The 20,126-nt window shown below is 46.5% G+C and overlaps 1 protein-coding gene across 7 annotated transcripts in view; it reads left to right on the forward strand.

Moving 5' to 3' along the window:
* Positions 1 to 20,126, forward strand: part of Mink1 (misshapen like kinase 1) — a 53,475-nt gene that overhangs the window by 18,891 nt on the left and 14,458 nt on the right. For all 7 annotated transcript variants that reach the window (XM_028785915.1, XM_028785919.1, XM_028785920.1 and 4 more), the window contains exons 2-4: positions 16,493 to 16,558; positions 18,536 to 18,592; positions 18,677 to 18,802. In XM_028785915.1, coding sequence (XP_028641748.1) covers positions 16,493 to 16,558; positions 18,536 to 18,592; positions 18,677 to 18,802 — 249 coding nt within the window. The remainder of the gene's footprint in view (positions 1 to 16,492; positions 16,559 to 18,535; positions 18,593 to 18,676; positions 18,803 to 20,126) is intronic.

Below are 20,126 nucleotides of genomic sequence, written 5' to 3' on the forward strand. Positions count from 1 at the left end.
TTCTCCTGCCCCCATCCCTTCTCGCAAGTGTGCTCATCTTTCTTTTCCCCTAAGCTGCTCCTTTTCACTCTAAATACTAGAAACATCCGCTGTCTTAGAAACCCCCTCTTGCCACAGTTTCTCTGTTCTGTGGGGGTCGATTCTTCACAATGACTCATGCAGATTTGTAGCATGTTATGGACTTGAGAATGTTTTTACATCTGTGAGTTCTTGTGAGAAGGGATGGGTGGATGAGAAAAAGAGGCAATGTGAGGTTACAGGATGTGCTTGCCCATCACTGCACCCCGTGCTTCTGACTTCCTTTCTGCACCAGCTACAAAGGCTTGCCCTTCAGCATCTTCTAAACACTTTAGGACCTGCCAATAGGCTATTATCTGAAGGGGAGGGGATGCCACCTCTGTCCTTCCCACGGAGCTACATTGCCAGTTCCTTCTCGTTTGAGACAAGGTCACAGATTGCCCACATAGGCCTTGAGTGTGTGTGCTCTGCCTGCCTCGGTCTCCTGAGTAGCTGGGATGACAGGCGTGTGCCACCAGACTCAGCTGCTCATTTCTTTAACTCTGTCCTCCAGAAAGTCCGAGCTTCATCTCTTCTTGCCCTCCTGCCTCCTGTGGTCTTTGGACCTTACTGTCTTGTTACCTCTTGGGTTTTGCCTATTATAAGAACGGTCTCCTCCTTAAAAAAAATCTACTTTCTGGTAATACTTACCTATGACCTTCCCTCTGCCCTCCATTACTTTTAGAGAACCTTGTTTTTCTCCCTCCTTCTCTGGAGACAGGGTCTTGGGTAGCGCAGGCTGGCTTACACTGTGTTTCTAAGAATGAGATTCTGAGATTCTGGTTCTCCTACTTGGTGAGTGCTGGAAATGAAGTCAGGTGACACATCTGCCTGGTGTTATGTGGTACTAGGAATCAAGCTCAGGGCTTCCTACATGCCAGGGAAGCCCTCTACCAACTGAGCAACAGTCCTGACCTCGCTGCCCCCATGTACCTGTCATGTTCCCCTTTGTGGTCATTTTAGAAGGACAGTGATAACCCCAAACTAGTGTTAGAAACCACTGCTCTAAGGAACAGTTTTATTTCTGTGTTCATATGACAGAAAATTCAGCCCTGACCTTCAACAACTCGGTCTAGCAGAATAGACAGATAGGGATTACTATATAAACATGTAATTGGTATCCTGAAAGGGTGACTGCAGGATACTCTGGAAATGGACAGTTCCAGTAGGTAGCCATGTTTAAATTGAAGTATAGAGAGATGTTATAAGCCATCCAGGTACTGCAGAAGGGAATGACTGAAAATGGAGAATGTGTGTAAGACAGGCTGGTGCAATAGAACTGAGACCCAGTAACGTCTGGGCCACTTGCCTTGCCTCCTTCCCACATAAGGAGAGACAAAGGGCACCCCAAGTATTGGCAAAGCTCCATGTCATTTAAAGCATTTCAGATTTATTTGTTGCATGTGGATATGTGGAGGTCAGGTGCTTTTGGCTTTTAAACTCAGGTCATCAACTGGATGGTGGTGGTGCATGTCTTTAGGGATCCTGACAAAGACAGACAGATCTCGGAGAGTTTGAGGCCAGCCTGGTCTACAGAATGAGTTCTAAGACAGCCAGGGCTACACAGAGAAACCCTGTCTCAAAAAACAATCCAAATTAAAATTGAGGTCATCAGGTTTGTGCAGCAAGCACTTTTACCTGTTGAGCCATCTCACTGACTGGGAGTCTCCATTTAAGTCACTTAGGACAGATACAAGGCATCTAAATACAGAGCTGCCGTCTCTGGCTCGTGGATGACAGATGAGACTGAGTGGACAGAGCTAGTAGGAGCAATGTAGTATTACCATCAGAGTACTAAACTGGCGTCAGTGCTGCCTTTACTCGAGACCAGAAGTTCTCCACCTGTGGGTCTTGACTCCTTTGGGAGGAGGGGTGTGAGTCTTGAGTGACCCTTTCACAGGGCTTGCCTAAGACCGTCAGAAAACACGTGATTCATAACAGTAGCAAAATTACAGTTACAAAGTAGCAACAAAAGTTATTTTATGGTTGGGGGGTCACTACAACATGAACTGTATTAAAGGGTCACAGCATTAGGAAGGTTGACAACCACTGGGCTAGGCATTCCACTTGTCAGAGCCTTGGTTTTCTCATCTGCCCAGCTCTCTACAGGTCTGAGGCACAAATGAAATCACTATAATGACTGGAGATGCTGGGGAACAGGGAGAAGGCAGCAGCCATGGAATGATGAACCAGTTCTACTTACATGGACTCGCTGAATGTGTGGGGACCTTGTACTTAAGGCCTTCACTTACCTCGGACACTTAGGAAGGAGAGCTAGAGGACAAGGGCAAGATACCACCTCAGCTGCCTGGAGATTTGCAGGGTTTTCTGACCAAGGACAGTAGTCTCCTCCAGACATGAGGCTAGGGGCCTGGTCTCCCTGGCCTGCAGCTCTGTTTTCCCTTAGAAAGCTCTGTAGGCCGGCAGAACCTCAGAAGCAAGCTGTTTATCTTTCGGGTTTTTCAGTTTATTTTTAAATTTCTGACTGATGGTATTTATTTTTTTTCCTTGTCCCTTTCTCCACTTCCCTAGCTCAGAAAGGGACCATCTGTCCTTGGCTTGCCTGTGGCCATTTCAGAACCCCACCATGCTGCTTGAGTTTTGGTTCCTTCTCTTTTGCTCCCTCCTCTCCTGCCTGAGTGTACAAGCCTTCCTCATGTAGATCTCAAGTGTTGGACCATTTCTGGAAACCTCTAGATTGATGCAGGCAGCCTTCCTGGGCCTTCTGAGTCTGCAAAGTCTAGGGAGCCTAGACATGGGGACGGTAAAACCAAAGTGTAGGCAAGCTTCCCTCACATCCTTGTATCAGGCAGGGCACTCCTTTGCACTAACTAGTTTCTGATGAGAATGGCATTTGTATTCATAGACGTGTTCTGTTCTAACTTGTTTCTGTTTCCGCATGTATCTGCGTGCGCCTATGCATATGTGATTCATACCTGCTCCTGGCTTATAGACCCAGGAGGGTGTATTACGCCACCCTTCCCCTCTATGTATATACCCATCTTGTTTTCTTTCCCTCTCCCCTACTCCTGGAGCATACTTGATTACTTAAAAAAAGCCAAAACAAAGCTGGGCGGTGGTGGTGCACGCCTTTAATCCCAGCACTTGGGAGGCAGAGGCAGGTGGATTTCTGAGTTCGAGGCCTGGTCTACAGAGTGAGTTCTAGGACAGCCAGGGCTATACAGAGAAACCTTGTCCCGAAAAACCAAAAAACAAACAAACAAACCAAAAAAAAAAAAAAAAAAGAAAAAACCACTTCAGAATATGGGTACATGGAGGACTGGCACTTTACCGTGTAGAATCCATGGTACAGTCAGAATCCACAGAGAGCAGATGAAGTTTCCCAATGTGAGAGCAAGGCCAGTAGAGTTGAGAATCCATTTTTGACAGTGAGGAAATTTGAGAGCCTGGATTTTGGAAGGCTTCATGAGAGCCTAGTTTATCGTAAGTGGGCATGTTAAATACTGACATTTTGAGGATTTTAGCCTTCAGAACATTTATACACTCTCTTCCCTTCTTAGGTTCATTGAAGAGGGGTCCTTTAGGGAGCCCTTCTTTGTCCACTTCCTTTTCCCCTAAGGACGTAACCTGTCCAATGTTTTGGCCTGGGGCCTGCTTTCCACATTTAGCCATCTGGGCTGGGAACAGGGTCATATTGTGTGCTTTCTGAGGTTGGTAGATGGAGGCTCACTCAGCTCACCTGTTGAGAAGGCTGGAGTCTGACTTTACATTTCCTTTGGGTCCTTAGAGCTGTATGTCATCTCTGCTTAGGCATGAAGGCAGGGGTAATCTCGTGAGACTTTCTTGTATCTCCTAGCTCCCCAAAGCCCCTGGTTTTTCTCCTGCATACGTGATCACTCATCTGTCTTTCTCACACTCCTTTTCTTTGTTCTTGCACATCCTTAATTACTCATGCCTCTCCCTCCAAACATCTGCCTGGACTGAGAAAGGTGTGTGATCCTGGTGGGCCTTGAGTTGTTGATAACCCTATGAGCTGCTCCTCTGGTGGTCACTGCAGACACCCCCGTAACCGTGGGTTAAACTGGTGATCTGGTCGAGAGTGGAGCTGGAGGGCGGATTTCAGAGTTGCATTCGCAGTGCTCACACCTCTGTGCTCACACCTCTGTGCTCACACCTCTGTGCTCACACCTCTGTGCTCAGTTCTTAATGTTTGAAGTGGCTTTGAAGGAGCTGATGAGTTTATGGGAGATCAAAAATTCCTTCTCTCAGGACGCACCTACCCTCACAGAGACTGATGTGCCAGGGTGGGGGAGATATCCAGCAGAGCCCCCACCTGCTCAGAGGAGAAGGGGAAGGGGTAGGGGGAAGGATTATGGGAGGGGATGCCTGGAAGGGGGGCAATGAGTGGGTTGTAAAGTGAATAAGTAATAATAAATGTCCTTCTCCCAAGCTGCCCGTCAGTTGTTCTGCTACTGCCTTTGTAACTCCCCACCCCACCACGCTTTGTGTGGGCTTCTAGATTACAGAAAGAGCTGAGGAAGACAGGCCCGTTGTTCTTAGTCAGGCAGGGAGGCAGGAGCCTGCTCTAGCCTCTGAAGTGGTACCAGATACACACAGACTTCCAGGGTGAGTTGCCCAGCCTCCTGTTCATCTTAGAGCTCAAGTTCCCAATCTCTTCCTGCATAACCCCTGGATCTTTGTTCCCCTGGTCTCTGTATCACATTCCTCCTAAGTCTTTTCATCTTCTGTGCTATTGGTCATCACAGGCAAGTCTGCAGTGAGTGAGGTTGGACTGCAGGAGAGCGGCTCAGGGTGGGGGGTTCCGGCCCTCCAGCATCACAGCTGGCCGGCCATGATTTGTCCAGTCTGCCCACACCCTGTGGCAGCTTCACTTCCTGGCCCAGTTCCCATGGGGCAGGGAGAGATGAGGCACTGACTGACTGCGGTGGCATGGCCTGCTGGGCACGGCTAAGTGAGTAATTGGTGCTGAGCTTGACGCTCACCTGAGACCAGGCCTCCTCTTGTTTCTACTGGGCTTTTTTGTTTTGTTCTGTTTTTAATGTTTCTTTCCTAAGGAATTCCTCCAGATTTTATGGTTCCAGATCTTTCACCACACTAGCAGCTTTTCTGGATTTAGTAATGTGCCCTTACAGATAAGAATTTCTTTAATTATAAGACTCCTGGATCAGCAAAAAGGCTGATATAGCATCCTATCCTATATAGTTTCCTGCAGTTGCTTCCTGAGCCATCTTACCCTTTACAATGTATCACTTGTAACTAGCTCCCAGGCTACCTTTTACAGTCCCCAGAAGAAAAAAAAAATTATATGTGATTTTGTTTTGTTTGACAAGGTCTCATGTGGCCCTGGTTGACTTTGAATTCATTTGGCTAGTGATGGGTTTGAACTCATGGTCTTCCTGTCTCTGCCTCCCATGTGCTGGAACTGCAGGAGTATGCCACTGTACCCAACTCATACATAGAGGTTTACCATTCATCCCACCCTGCCCTGGCCTCCTTTTGGATAGGGGCTAACTGTGTAGATCAAGCTGGCCCTGAACTTAGATCGTTGTTGTTTGCCTCTACTTCCCTAGTGCTGGGATTCAAGGTATACACCACCATACCTAGCCATATGTGAAATGCTACAGGGATGAGATGATAAATGCTTAGTCATAGCAGCACTAGTAAGAGGACGGACGGAGCAGCAGCCAGAGCCTGACTGTATGTGCTTTTTGTAGAGCAAAGTAGTTTTGCATATGCCACAGACTCAGAGCCAAAGGGAAGACATTGCTGTTTCATTCAGGCACAAGTCTGGCCAGCCCTCATTCTGTGTATAACACCTAAGTGCTGTCTTCATCCTGTCCTTAAACGGCTCTTGTTCTACTAGGGAGGAGGAAACATAGTCTTGTGTAAGGTAGAACAGCACTGTGTTGTCCAGCTTGTTTGGTTGTAAGAGCTTATTCAGGTTAGGTCACATAAAGGGATGGTTGATTCTGGAAGCAGCCACGTGCCTTTACATCTTAAATCCTGCCTCCACTACTTAATGGGCTTCCAGCCTTGAGCAAGTTACACACCTCATGTTGTGTGGCAAAACTTTTAACCTACCCCAGATAGGGAGTCCAAAGTACAGATACCATCAAAGTCCAACTTGGTAAACCAATGAATTTTATTGGGGTTACTTGCAGGAAGGAATATGGGTGAGGGTTACTTACAGGGGCAGAAATGACTCAAGGACAGCTGCATCACCAAGGCCTACCCCAGCATGAATGACAGCTCACAAAACCTGGGAACCTGGAGCAGACTGCACATCCTGCAAGCCACTCAGCAAGTTGGAGAGTGTCTTTTCCAAGTGACTTAGTGGATCTGACCCTCTTCCAGACAGCTAGCTCTCTGTTTCTGGTTCTTCCAGGCAGCCTCAGAGTCTTCTGGCAGCTTGGCTCAGTTTGTCTTTGAGGGACTCTCAGCTTTTATTGCTTACTCTGGCAGGGAGGGGCCCCATGAATCTGGTCAGTTTCGGGGGACTCCCTAAAGCTATTTTGAGTTGTTTATCTTCCTGTTTAAGGAGTTATACAACACCTTTGTTGTGGCTTTTGAATCTACTGGGAAAGACCAAAGACTTAGATTCAGTTTAAATTTAAATTAGGTGAATTTATTCTTACTGCTAACAGGATAGCAACCTTAGAGCCAAACAGCTTGCTGAGCTACAGGAAGGGTTTATAAAGGTGGACATCAGCGGTGGACATTACAGTTATCTACGCAATCCACAGCTGGGCAGGAAAATGGTTTTACTCCCCTCCCTTTCTCTTCCCTGCTGTACAGTAATGAAAAGATCATGGCATCCTCTAGCTGGCACGGGGGAGTTAGGTGTAAATTATTACTCAGGTCTGAGCTCTCTGGAGGAAGCGTTGCTAATGACTGGGCTAGAGCAGTTTGTTTCTGGGCAGGCAGTAACACAGTGCCATCAGGTTAGGATTGACTGTCACATCCAGACACCTTCACAGTCCAGATTATCCATGAGAATACCACAACTATCTACCTTGTGGATGTATCTGAGCATTAAATTGGTTGCCATGTATAAAAGAGCACAGTGCCTATCTGTTAATATTGAGTCTTCTTGTTTATAACAAAAAGTTTGCTTCCTTGCTCTGACAGGCTTTGAACTTGAGATCCTCCTGCCACAGACTCCCAAGCATTGGGATTACAAACTCACACTGCTTTGGGAGGTCAGTGTTCTTACTTTAGGTCGGGAGCCTTGTTGGAATCTTGCTGAGCACCAGAGCTGGAGCGTACATGACTCCATGGAGCATGAACGGTGCTGGACTTTAGGAACCAGCACAGGGTGGATGGCTGCAGTCTAACTTACTCCTGCAGCTCTCAGCCCTGTGCTGTCTCTCTCTCTGTCTGCTTGGATGTCCATGTACTCTGTTCCCTGACAGCTCCTGCTTTCCTTTACCTGAGTAATAGTCCTGACTCAATTTTCTCTCTGTCATCTTCTCCCTTGGTCGGAATGCATAGGGATAAGTTTGCTCTAACTGGCATTTCCCCTCTGTCTTGGACTGGCAGTGTCCAGTCAGGAACCCAGTTCCTGAGGTCTCACAGTCCCTTAAACAGCAGGAGCTGTGAACCAGGCAGAGTATGCTTCAGGCCTTGGACTTAGATTCTGAGGTCGAGGCTTGGCTCTATCCCTTTCTAGTTGTGTGTGACTCTGGGCATGGCATTTGATCATTCTGCACTTCCTTCCCTGTGAGGTTGTAACAATTGTCCCTCCCTCCAAGCCTTCTTAGGAGATTATAGTTCTACAGTGCTTGACCAGGAACAAAGCAAATGCTTTAAAATTACTTCTGATGTGGCCTCAGTTACTTACAGCTTGGCGGCTAAGCATTTATACTGCTTTTCCAGAAGACCCAAGTTCCTAGCACCCAAGTCCTGTGACTCACAACCACCTGTGAACCTAGCTCCAGGAGGATTTAATGCCTCTCACCTCTGTCAGGTCCTCTGGAATTGGAGTTACAAACAGTTGTAAGCTACCATGTGGGTGCTGGGAACCAAACCAGGTACCCCTACTGAGGCATCTCTGCCCCCCTAAATTACGTAACTTTTAATCCAATGAATTGTTATGTTTTTTTGTTCTGTTTTGGTTTGGTTTGGTTTGGTTTTGTTCTAAGACAGGGTTTCATGTAGTCAAGGCTGGTTTCTATCTGAAGATAGCCTTAAACTTGTGATCCTCCTGCCTCCACGTCCCAAGTGCTGGGATTATAGGTGTGTGCTACCATGTTTTCTGTGTTTGATTTGTGACTTTTTAGATGTGTTAATCAGAAACACTTCTTGGGTTATTAGTAGTGGAATAGTGTTCTTTGAGTGGACAGATTGGCATAATTCATAATCATCATGGTAAGACAGTCTTAGGGTAATTATTATTAATGTTTGTGGCTTGGATTTTGTTTCTTTGTTTTTGTTTTTGAGACAGGGTTTCTCTACATAGCCCTGGTGTTCTGGAACTCGCTCTATAGACTAGGCTGACCTCGAACTCAGAGTTCTGCCCACCTCAGCCTTAAAGCCCTGCTGGGATCATTATTTTTGTTTGTTTGTTTGGTTGGTTGGTTTGGTTTTTCGAGACAGGGTTTCTCTGTGTAGCCCTGGCTGTCCTGGAACTCACTTTGTAGACCAGGCTAGCCTCGAACTCTCGAACTCAGAAATCCGCCTGCCTCTGCCTCCCAAGTGCTGGGATTAAAGGCGTGAGCCACCTGGCTAGGATCATTATTTTTAGTAAGCCCTTTTTGAGATATAATCCACATGCCATAAAATCTAGCCTTTGAAAGTATCTTACCTGGGTGTAATAAGTTCAAAGCCAGCCTGAGCCACATATAAACCCTTGTCTCAAAAAAGTAAGTTGGTAATTTTAGCGTAGCTTTTAGTATATTCAAGATTTGTGTAGTCATCACCTCATCTAATTTCAGAACATTTTCATCAGCCCTAAATAAAACTGTTCTCATTAGCAGTCACCATCCACTTCCCCTCCTTGTTAAGCCCTTGGCAATCACTTTCCATCACTGGACTTGCCTCTTATGAATACACATATAATGGAGTCATAAAACGTGAGGCCTTCGGTCACTGGCCTCTTTCACAAACATATTTTTTCTTTTCTTTTTCGCAGGGTTTCAAACTGTAGCTCAGTTTACCTTACATATAACCCTCTTGTCTCAGCTTCCCAAGTGAGCTACAGTCATGAGCTGCCACACATGACTCATTAACATATGTCTCAAGATTTCTCGAGCTGCAGTACTCCATTCCAGTATTCTCAGTAATGTGTCATTATTTTATTATGTAGATATAGTAGAAGTATCAATTAATATTTGGTTAGTTCTGCTGTGGGGCTTTTTGAGTGCTGCTGTGGACATTCATATACAGACTTCTGTATGCGTTTCAGGTGTCTTGAGTATGCATAGTGGTGAATTCTACATAACATTTGCAGAATTATTTCAGCTGCTTAAAAAAAAAAAAAAGACAGGGTCTCACTGTGTAGCTCTGAGCTCACAGAGATTTTCTTACCTCTACCTCCCCAGTGCTGGAATTAAAGGTGTATGTGAATCCCTGGGTATGGGAGTTGACCACCAGGGGCACCTGTGAGCAGTGGGTAAATCCTGGTTCTTATGCACTGGGCATGCAACTCCTGAGCTCCGGTAAGCTTCTAGAGGGTCCTGGTAGTCCCCATCCAAGGAACTCCAGAAGGCCTGATGCTGGGCAGAGGTCCTGCCCAAGTGAGTCACATACACAGGCAGCAATATGTACCACTGTGTCACTTAAATTGTTTTCCAAAGTGGCGACCATTTCACACTCCTACCTGCAATATGAGGGTTCTAGTTTCTTCATAGGTAGCCTTCACGAACATCTGTTGATGGGGCTTTGATTACAGCCATTCTGATGGGTGTGAACTTGTGTCTTGTGGTGTTTTTTTTTTTATTTCCCTAATGAGGAATGATGCTATACATTTCCTATATGTTTATTGGCTACTGCATATATTTTTTTAAAGAAACATCTCTTCAGATCCTTTGCTTATTTTCAATCTAATTAAAATTTTCATCTTTTTTTTGCCTGGTTTAGATTGGCCTTGCTCTCAGCGTTACAGGAACAATAAGTACTGCCGGGTGTATGTAATGTGTATGTGTGCATCTGTATTAATATATATTTATTTTGCATTTTTCTTAGTTACTGTTCTATTGCTGTGATGAAACACATGACCACAGCAAAGTGAAAGGAACTGTTTGAGTTGGAGGCTTCCTTACAGAGTCAGCAGATGATCACCATGATGGGAGTGTGGTGCAGGCCAAGAGCCAGATGGGGTCTGGCCTGGGCTTCTGAAACCCACTTCCAGCAACAGCTCCTTCAACAAAGCCACTTCTCCTAATCCTTCAAACAGTCTACCAATTGAGAAACAGGAATTCAGATATGAGCCTATGGGGGCCATTAGCATTCAGTCTACTGTGTGTGTGTGTGTGTGTGTGTGTGTGTGTGTGTGTGTGTATCTATGTATCTAATGTATCTATGTATCTATGTATCTATGTATATGAGGGGTGACTATGCCACTATGTGAATGTCAGAGAAAAAACTGAGGGAATGGGTTCTCCCCTTCCACTGTATGGATCTGGGAATTGAATGCAGGTCATCAAGCTTGGTAGCAAGGCAAGTGTGTCTTTACCTACTGAACCATTTAACAGGCTCCAGGAATAGCTTATTGTTAATGCTTAATTCTTTGGAAATTTCCTGCAATATATGTTGGTCATATTCACCACTGCCTCCAACTCCCCCCAGGTCCACCTCTGTCTCCCTACTTCTATGTGTTCTTTTTGTAATGAGCGTTTTACCTGTGCATGTGTGTACCAACTGCTTGTCTGGTGGCCTGGGTGCTTAGAAGAAGGCACCAGATGCCCTGGGGCTGGACTTACAGTTGTGAGCCAATATGTGGATGTTGAGAATTGAACCCACACCCTTTTGAGACAGGGTCTCTCTATGTAGCCCTGGGTATTCTGGAACTTGCTGTGGCCCCCCCCTTTAAGGAAAACAAAAACAAAAATTATCAGTTTTAAAAATTAAAAAATTTCAAAATCTCATTTGTGCCATTCAAATAAGGCCATATCCTTAAAAAAAACTGACTCTCAGTTTCCTTGCTAGTAGCTCCTTGGCTGGGGTGGGGAGCATCATGCCCACAACCCCCTCTAAGCTGGGCTTTTTTGGCTTGAGCCTGTGTAGGTTTTGTGCATGTTATCACCATAATTGTGGGTTCATATGTGTAACCAACTGTGCTGATGTATCTAGAAACCACAGTGTCCTTGTCATAGCTCACTCGCCCACAGTGAACTTGAGTTTGGGGTTGGGGGTGTATGGTGTATATGGTGTTTGAGCATTCCACAGTCTCTTATTCTATTACTCTCTACAAGTTGGCCAGTTGTGGGTCTCTGTGTTAATCACCATCTACTGCAAAAGAAGTTGCTCAGCTGAGGGATGAGAGGCTCTGATCTGTGGACCTAACGATAGGTCATTAGGAGTCTTTGTTGGAGTCTGTGGATGGTCGTGCATGTGCTTGTGGGAACCGGACGTTAGCATCAGAGCTGTTATCTCGGTATCTCTCCACTTTACTCTTTGAGACAGTCTCTTTCTAAACCTGGACTCACTGGTTGTCTAGATTGGACAGCCCTCAAGCTCTAGGGATACCACTCCCCAGGATTTAAGGCATGTTCTGCCAAAACTACTTTTTTTGTGGGTGCTAGATAGCTAATTTAGGTCCTGATGCTTATGCAGTAAGTACTGAACCATCTTCCTAAGCATTCTTCCCGCATTTTGAGACATGTAGTAGAATCAATTTAAGCTTGTCCCTGACTAGCTTACATATAAATGAGACTCAGACTATGGTTATTTTATTTGGTTTTGACAATACTGGTGGGTAACCCATAATCTATCTACCTTACTAGCTCCTGGCCTGGCTACCTCTCTAGGAGTGTTCCCAAATACTTGCTGTTTCTTCTGGCCATGTGTTTGTGGTACATTGCCTCCTGTGGCACTTTCTTCTCTCTCCTCCTCCTTATTCCTCCTTCTCCTCTGCTGTCTACCTTCAACCAAGTAACTCAGATCCCATCTACCCTGCAGTAATTGGCTGTAACCATTTTTATTTAACCAATAGTTTTAAATTAAGAAACAAGATTTGCACAACAAAAGCTAGTAAGCTCAATAATTCACTGGTATGCCTTCAGGTACAGAGTTTAGCATTACAGTATGTAGCAACAGACCACACCTCCACTAAGACAGGGTCATTTACTGTGTCCCGATTAGCCCCGAACTTACTATGTAGCTGATGATAGCCTTAAACTTAGGATCCTCTTGGCACCACTACTAGGGTGCTTGGATTCCAGGTATGTATCACCACACTGGGCATATATGCAGTTCTGGGGATCACACCCTGGAGGCACATGTAGGCATGCTCTCTCTGTACCAGCTGAGTTACACTTCTGCTCAGCTTTTTACTTGCTATTTTATCTGGGGATATATATTACTCAGGCTAGTCTCTGACTCATCTTCCTGCCTTGGTCTCCCAGGTAGCTGAGGCTAGAGATGCATGCCACCCTGTGTGTGCACACTCTAACTGGAGTCAGGCTTCCACAGCGCCATCGCTGTCAAGGCCACGGAGTGCTCCTGTGCTCGCTCATCTTCCTTCTTAGGTTTTCAAACCTGTGTGTGTGTTTTACATGCTCCACATGCAGGTGTGGGTGGGAGCCACACCTCAGAGGCCAGCAGAAGCATCGGACTCCCCTAAAACTGAAGTTAAAGATGGTTGTGAGCCACCATGTGGGTACTGGGCCCTACAAACTCAGCTCGGTTCTAGGAGCTAGTGCTCTTAACTCTGAGCCATCTCTCCAGTCCTTCATCTTTTAAAAAAGTATGCATTAATTGTTTGTGTATGGGTATGATGTGTGTTGTGGAGGTCACAGGACAACTTTGTGAAGATGGTCTTCCATGTCTGTGTGGGCAAAAGGCTGTGCAGCATGCATCTTTTCCTGCTTAGCCTTCTTCTTGACTTCAGCAGATCTCAGGGCCTACTCCCTCCCGTGGGCTTTAGTGTCCTTTCCTTCTTGGGTAGCTGGCTTGATTAGAACTAGGAAGACAGCTCAAGTGTCCTGGGGAGGAGGCTCAGAAGGACTACAGTGCTCCTTACAAAGCAGTGCCTGGCCAGCTAGGAACACTGGAGCCCTCATAAAGGCTCTTCACCTTTGAAGAGGGTCACCAAGAACAGATAGTATTTGAAGGGTTACATTTGTTGTCTAATCAGTGTACAAATCGAACCTAAATTCTTGGGTGTCTGAGCACTCTGAATCATTTGGTATGCAACAAGAATTGGGCACCATTGGGTTTTGCTACTACTACAAAGCAAAGAACAATAGTTTACTTACTCAGAAATAAAATTTACATACTCCTGAGCTGAGAATATCACTCAAGAGATCGAACATCTACCTGACAAATAACCAGAGAAACAGTAGCCACAACAGCAAAGCCTGACAGATCTGTACACACAAGTGTTATTTAAACTCAGTTCATCTCCGAGTTTGTCTTTTTCCCATCCATGGGCATGAGAGATCACTCAGAAACTTGTCTGACCCGAGGCCTTTTTTAGGTGTCATCTGCTTTCCTCCTGCTCTCAGGCTGTTACTGGGAGGGTGCTCCCCGCCCTGACTTCCTCACCCTCCCGTTCCCTCCAGCCCCCATAGGTGCAGCTCCCTTGAAGGTTCTCACTGGGCGGTTAGAGGCTGATGCCATGGGAGTCCCTGTAGTGTCCTCTGACTCCTCTGTCTTGCCGCCTTGTCCTCCATGGTCGCCCGTCCTCCAGTGTCTGTCTTGTGTTTTTCAGGGTAGCCTTGGCTTCTTTTGTCCTACTTTTCTGTGCTCTTTCTCTTCATACTTTGTCACCAGCTCTCACTCCCAAGTGTCTCTGCCGCTTCATCAGACTCTTGTATTGAACTGCTTGATAGGCATGTGCTCCCACGCTTCCTGACTTCCCAAACTTAGCATCTTAACCACACACTGCTCCTCAGCAGGGCATGCAGGCACTCTTTATTCCTTTCCTTATCTGTGGTTGGAAACTTAGCCTCTTAAACCCTCAAGTTTTGTCTCCTTGAGAGCCAACTGCACATTCTGAATTAGAGTTGTGGTAAATTGAGCTTAAGATGGCATATCATTCTGCCATTAGCAAGCCATTATACTCAGAAAAATCATGCCCGTCTGTCTTTTGGCTGAAAGAATTGAAGTTTGATTCAAGAACAGACTTCCCTAAAGTCAGTATTAGAAGACTAAGACTGCATGAGCTCATCTTTCAGGAAGATCCGCAAGGGACTGTGTTCTCTCTGACCCTCCATATTTAGAACTACAGCTAGACAGTACGACTTCATAGTCCTTGTAGCTATTAGGTTCGGGCAGGCAACGGTGCTCCCACCTCCATCCCCAGCTGGTGGCAACAGTGCTCCCTTTCCTTTGAGTCCTGTTGATTTCTTAGATCCATTAAAGATTTTTTTTTTTTTTTATAGATTGGTCTCATGAGAGTCCTTCAGTACAATTGGATGTTTTTATTTTCAGAAATCCTATATTGACTCTATATGGGAGTTTTAGGTTATATACAGTTAGAATGTTTAGCACAGAGACATCAGGAAAAGCTGCTTGCCATCAGGCCCGATGACCTGAGTTCTGGAGTTCTGTTCCCTAGGACCCACATGGTAAACGGAGCAGACCTCTCCAAGTCGTCCTCCCTCCACACACTCTCTGTAGCAAGTCAGTTATTCTGACGTACTCAGCAGTGAGCAAGAGATGCTGTATCAAACAAGGTGGAAGACAAGGATGATGCTACTGTCATGCATGCACCCCCCCCCCCATAACTAGTCAAAGGAAAATGATCGACTGTTGACATGAGATCTGTAATCAAGCACTAGGAGGAGGCTCCTTCATTGCTGTGAGATTCTCTGGGGAGGGTGGGGGCAGGCTTCAGGCTGCTGAGTGCCAGGGCCGTTAAGACGCTGGACAGACTTGGAGAACAAGGAGAACTCAGGCACTTCCTCCGTGGAGTTTCTCAGCAAGTAAATCTGTAATCACCATGCCTTGTGATCTCTGCTGGGAGGGAGCCAAGGCGTGTCTCTGCCCTCCACTTCCTCTGAGAAAGTGGACAAAGTGCAGTCAGTACACACATTCCTAAAAAGCCCTGGGTGGGGGTCTCATCGTCCTTGTGCCCAGACCCTGTCCCTGTAGATTCCTTCAGCACAACAGGATGTTTTTATTTTCAGAAATCCTATATTGGCTCTTAAAATCAGGGAGAGGGGACTTTCAGGTTATATACCATTAGGATGCTCAGCTGAGACTTTATGTGTTGCCTGGAGAGTTGACACCACATTGGCATCCTTGGTCTCTGCAAGGATTGGGCCAGACCTGCTCTTTCTGCAGAATGGAACTGGGGGCCAGTCTCTTCAGCTTGCAGCCACACTTCCCAGTTTGGGGGTGGGGAGCAGTCCTGCCTGGAGGGTTTGGGTGGCCTTAGGGTAGGGTGGCAGATGTGCCTGTGAGACCAGGCTGCCTGCTGTAAGCCAGCAGGAGGAAGGGATCTTTAGAAGCTTTGTTTGCCTATGGGCTTTCTCCTGGCACCACATGGCTCCAAAAAGGAGGAAGGACAGCATTGCGTCCAGCAGTGACAGGCCCTTTCTGTCTCCTTTTGTGGAGGATCTTTCACATGTCCCACACATTTCATGTCATACCAGAGACCCTTATTTTAAGAGGACTAGGGAGGGGAGACCAAAGGACCGTGCCTCCTGTGCCCTGGCTCATCTCTGTCCCCACCCCTATTTTTAAATTTATATTTCATGTGTATTGTTTTGCCTGCATGTATGCCTGTGTGAAGGTGAGGGCATTGGAGGGTATCTGGACCTAGAGTTACAGACAGTTGTGAGCTGCCATGTGGGTGCTGGGAATTGAAACCAGGCCTTTGAAAGAGCAGCCAGTGCTCATAACTGCTGAACCATCTCTCCAGCCGCTTCTCTCTGCTTTTAAAGTTAGCAATAATACTAAATTCTTATTGGCACACACTGCCAGCCTGGGTCTTAGTGCATTATGGGCGTTACCTCACTGAAAGTCTAGCCCAGGCAAGGGGTATGTTCATGAGCATCCTCACTTGCAGTTGGGAACACAGATACATAGCCATAGGTCAGTGAGTTAGGAATAAAAAAAAACCAAAACCCACCTGGGCTCTGACTTCTTGTTCCCTTCTGACTCTAGAATAACAGAGTTAACTCTGAACTATCCAGGGAAACCCCTTCTGACCATTAGTTCTCCACAGCCCTCTAAGTGGTAGTCTCATCTGCCTCTCGTATCTTGGTTAACACCTTCTTCCTCTCCAGCATCATAGCCCTTGCTGAAGTGATGACTTCTTGTTCTTCTTTCTTCTCCCTCCTCCCAGGACCCTGCAGGAATCTTTGAGCTGGTGGAGGTGGTTGGCAATGGAACCTATGGACAGGTGTACAAGGTGAGACATGGACAAAAATATAACCTTTAGACCTGTGGGCCTCTTTAGAGGAATGGAGGAAGGTGAGTCCCAGGTCTGGCAGTCTGAGGGAAGCTACAGGAGATGACAAAGGCTGGGGTCCCCTTAGGGAAGAAGGAAAGCACAGACCACAGAGAGCAGCAACAGAAAGAAGGAAGACATCGCTGAGTGTACAAGTGCTTTTGGGTGTGACAGGAACCAGTCTGTAGCTGGTGGTTGTAGGTAGGATGCAGGAAGAGTATGTGGGGACATGGGTGTCAAGGCTCACCTGGAAATTCATAGATCATTGGCAAAATTGTGGGTGGGTACCTCCCAAGCTTAAGGGAGACTTGGGGTAGATGAGCCCTCACAAGTGGCCTCAGAGAGGAAGTGGCTTTGTTGACCTCCTGCAGCTGCTTACATCAGGGAGCCAGCAGAACCCAAGCTGCCTGCTTTTGAGCTGCTTCTCCTGCTCACAGAAGTGGCATTTCCTCTGCCCCCAATTAGTTTTTTCAACTTGGCCAGCTCAGCACTCTCAAGTAGCCAGGCCTCCTCGGCTACATAGAGTGGCCACATTGGTGAGGGGAATAAGTTGGGTGCTGCTCCCAAGAACATTTAGTCTGCTTCCTTATCTGAAGACAGCTCCTGACATCTCCACAGATGCACCTGCCTGCCTGGGTCTCCTGGTCACTTGGACTAAGAGCCTTTCCCCCAACCTGTTCCCTTTGTAAGTGTGAACTATGGGGGAACAGACAGTGCACAGTTCCTGCTGAGTCCCATCCATCCAGAGAGCTGGGCTTCTCTGTGCTTGGGTTTGTGGTGGCTATGGAAGAAAAGACTCAGGGGTAGCGATGCCCATGTCCTTCCTATGAACAGTTCTTGTCAGGAAGACTGGGACTTTCTTGTTCAAGCCATTGATTTTTTAAAAAATATTCATTCATTCATGCATTCATTCATTCATTCATTGTGTGTTCTATCTTCACACCAGAAAAGAGAATCAGATCCCATTACAGGTGGTTTGTGAGCCACCATGTGGGTGCTAGGAATTTAACTCAGGACCCCTGGAAGAGCAGTCAGTGCTCTTAGCTGCTGAGCCATCTCTCCAGCCCCACATTGGTGTTTTTTTTTTTTTTAAGATTTATTTATTTTTTTATTTATATGAGTACACTGCAGGTATCTTCAGACACATACTAGAAGAGGGCATCGAATCACATTACAGATGGTTGTGAGTCACCATGTGGTTGCTGGGAATTGAACTCAGGACCTCTGGCAGAGCAGTCAGTGCTCTTAACCATTGAGCCATCTCTCCAGCCCCACATTGGTGGTTTTTAACCAAGGATCTCAGAAGAGTAGGTAGGTGGGTGGGTAGGGTGGGAATCGAGTCAGAGAAGCTGTGGCACAACACAGACACTCCATAGGATGTGGGACGGATCAGCTGCCCCTGTGTGCCTAAACTCAGTGGTGTGGCTGTGATTTCTCTGAGAACGTAAAACACTTCGGGCATAAGATTGATCCAGGGAAAGGCCTCCTGTCTAGAGTGGCTGGGCCAGGAAAGCACCAGACATTTTACTTTACATAGATGAAGGAAAGGGTTAACCTCTTTCTAGCCTTCATCAGGATATGGAAGTTCCTTCACTCTAACTTTCAGTCTGGTGAAAATCCCCACCAGGGAGGATGGAACTGAGCAGTGCATCTGTTGGCAGCTCAGGTGCTGTGTGTGGGAGCTGTTATCTTTGTGGAAGTTTATCTTTATTGCCTAGAAATGTCTGGGCAGTTTTACCCTCGCTTGGGATGGCTGAAGAGCCTCTCCCTTGCCTTCTGCTTTGTAAAGAGAGGCATCTAGCTACATGGAGGACACATTCTAAGATAGAAAAGCACTAAGGGACATGGCTTTTCCCAGAATCAATTCCTCTTCCTTATTTTACTAAGTGAGCATATACTGGGACCCCTCCACACCCTCCATATTGGACTGTCTTGCAGGGGCGGCATGTCAAGACTGGGCAGCTGGCTGCCATCAAGGTCATGGATGTCACAGAGGTAGGAAATGGAGCTGGGAAAGATGGAGCTGGCACCAAAAAAGGGTCTGTAGGAGCCCAGGCCTCACCTCCCCTGTTTGCCTAGGATGAGGAGGAAGAGATCAAACAAGAAATCAACATGTTAAAGAAGTACTCTCACCATCGCAATATTGCCACCTACTATGGGGCCTTTATCAAGAAGAGCCCTCCTGGGAACGATGACCAGCTCTGGGTAAGAAGTGCCCTTCCTGCCCTTCCTCCTGTAGGACAAGGCCAGTGTCTTTTGTATTTGTTCTGTCAGCCCTGCCTTCAGTGTGGATCTAAAGGAACCTCATGACTCACGGAACTCTTTGTTTAGTCTTGTATACCCAGTGTCTTGTCCTCGTGTGTCTAGTTATCCTGGTATTTGTCTCCTTCATCCTCCGTTTACCCTAGCTAGTCAGCAAGCACTTCTTAATCGGTGAGCAGTGAGAATCTTGGGCATGGCCAGAAGACGGGGATGAGGATGGGGGAAGCTTAGTCTGTAAGTTCTTGTGCCTTTGAATACAATATTTAGAAAGCCATAGAAACAAAGTATCTGTGGGAAACAATAGGACTCAGACCCATCCTGGCAGCACACAGCCCTTCTGGGCGATGGTTTGAACCAAAGCCTACCCAGATACCTCCTGACCCAGAACATACCTAAGAGTCATTCTCGCCCTAGCTTAGACATCAGTGCCGCCGAGTTTCCCTTTGTGGTGCTGGGCCCATACTTTAGGGAAGAGTTGCTAGGGAGATCATTGTAGCTATTGAGACAAGATCGCAGGTCTCACCCCCTGGAAGCACACTAGACTTGCATCTTCTCAACAGCCTGCAAAGATGAGCATCAGACATGGTTGCAGCCTCAGTGGCCTTAAGGATTTTAGGGGACACATACCACACACCAAATTGTGTATAGTAGAAGACCATTGAGGACTGGGAGCAATAGCAGTCAAACGCTCTCTTGTTAACTATGGGGTACTGGGCCTCTACTCCACCCACTGTGTTCTGTTGTCCTGGTGGTTGGACACATGGCAGTTACTTTAATTACATAGCAAATATTCCAGTCCCAACCAGCCTTTCTTAAGTTAGATGTCAACTTTAGTGAAACAGTTGGAAGGAGTCACTCCCGAGTCCCCTTTAGCAGCACACTGAGCGGGACCCTGTGAGCTTCCTTGGTAGCCTCAGCCCCTTCTTACCTGAGTCAAAGGTGTTGAGCTTTTTCTGGGAAGGTCCAGATAGTAAGCACGTCAGTCACATGATCACAGTTGCTGTTACCAGTACTCACTTCTGCTCACACCCTGAAAGCAATAGAGACTCTAGCACATGAATAGCTAACCATGGCTAGCCAAGCAATGTGCCTCATACCTAGTCCCAGCACTCAGGAGGCTGAGGGCAGGAGGAGCGTGCATTTAAGGCTACTGTCTGGGAGGACTCTCACTCAAACAGACCTGAAAATGAGGTGTGTCTGAATCCCAAATTTATATTTAGGTTATTAAAATTTCCTGTTTTTCTCATTTGTCATGAAATAGTATTCT

This window comes from Grammomys surdaster, unplaced genomic scaffold (assembly GCF_004785775.1).
Source record: "Grammomys surdaster isolate TR1022 unplaced genomic scaffold, NIH_TR_1.0 125368, whole genome shotgun sequence".
NCBI classification, from domain to species: Eukaryota; Metazoa; Chordata; class Mammalia; order Rodentia; family Muridae; genus Grammomys; species Grammomys surdaster.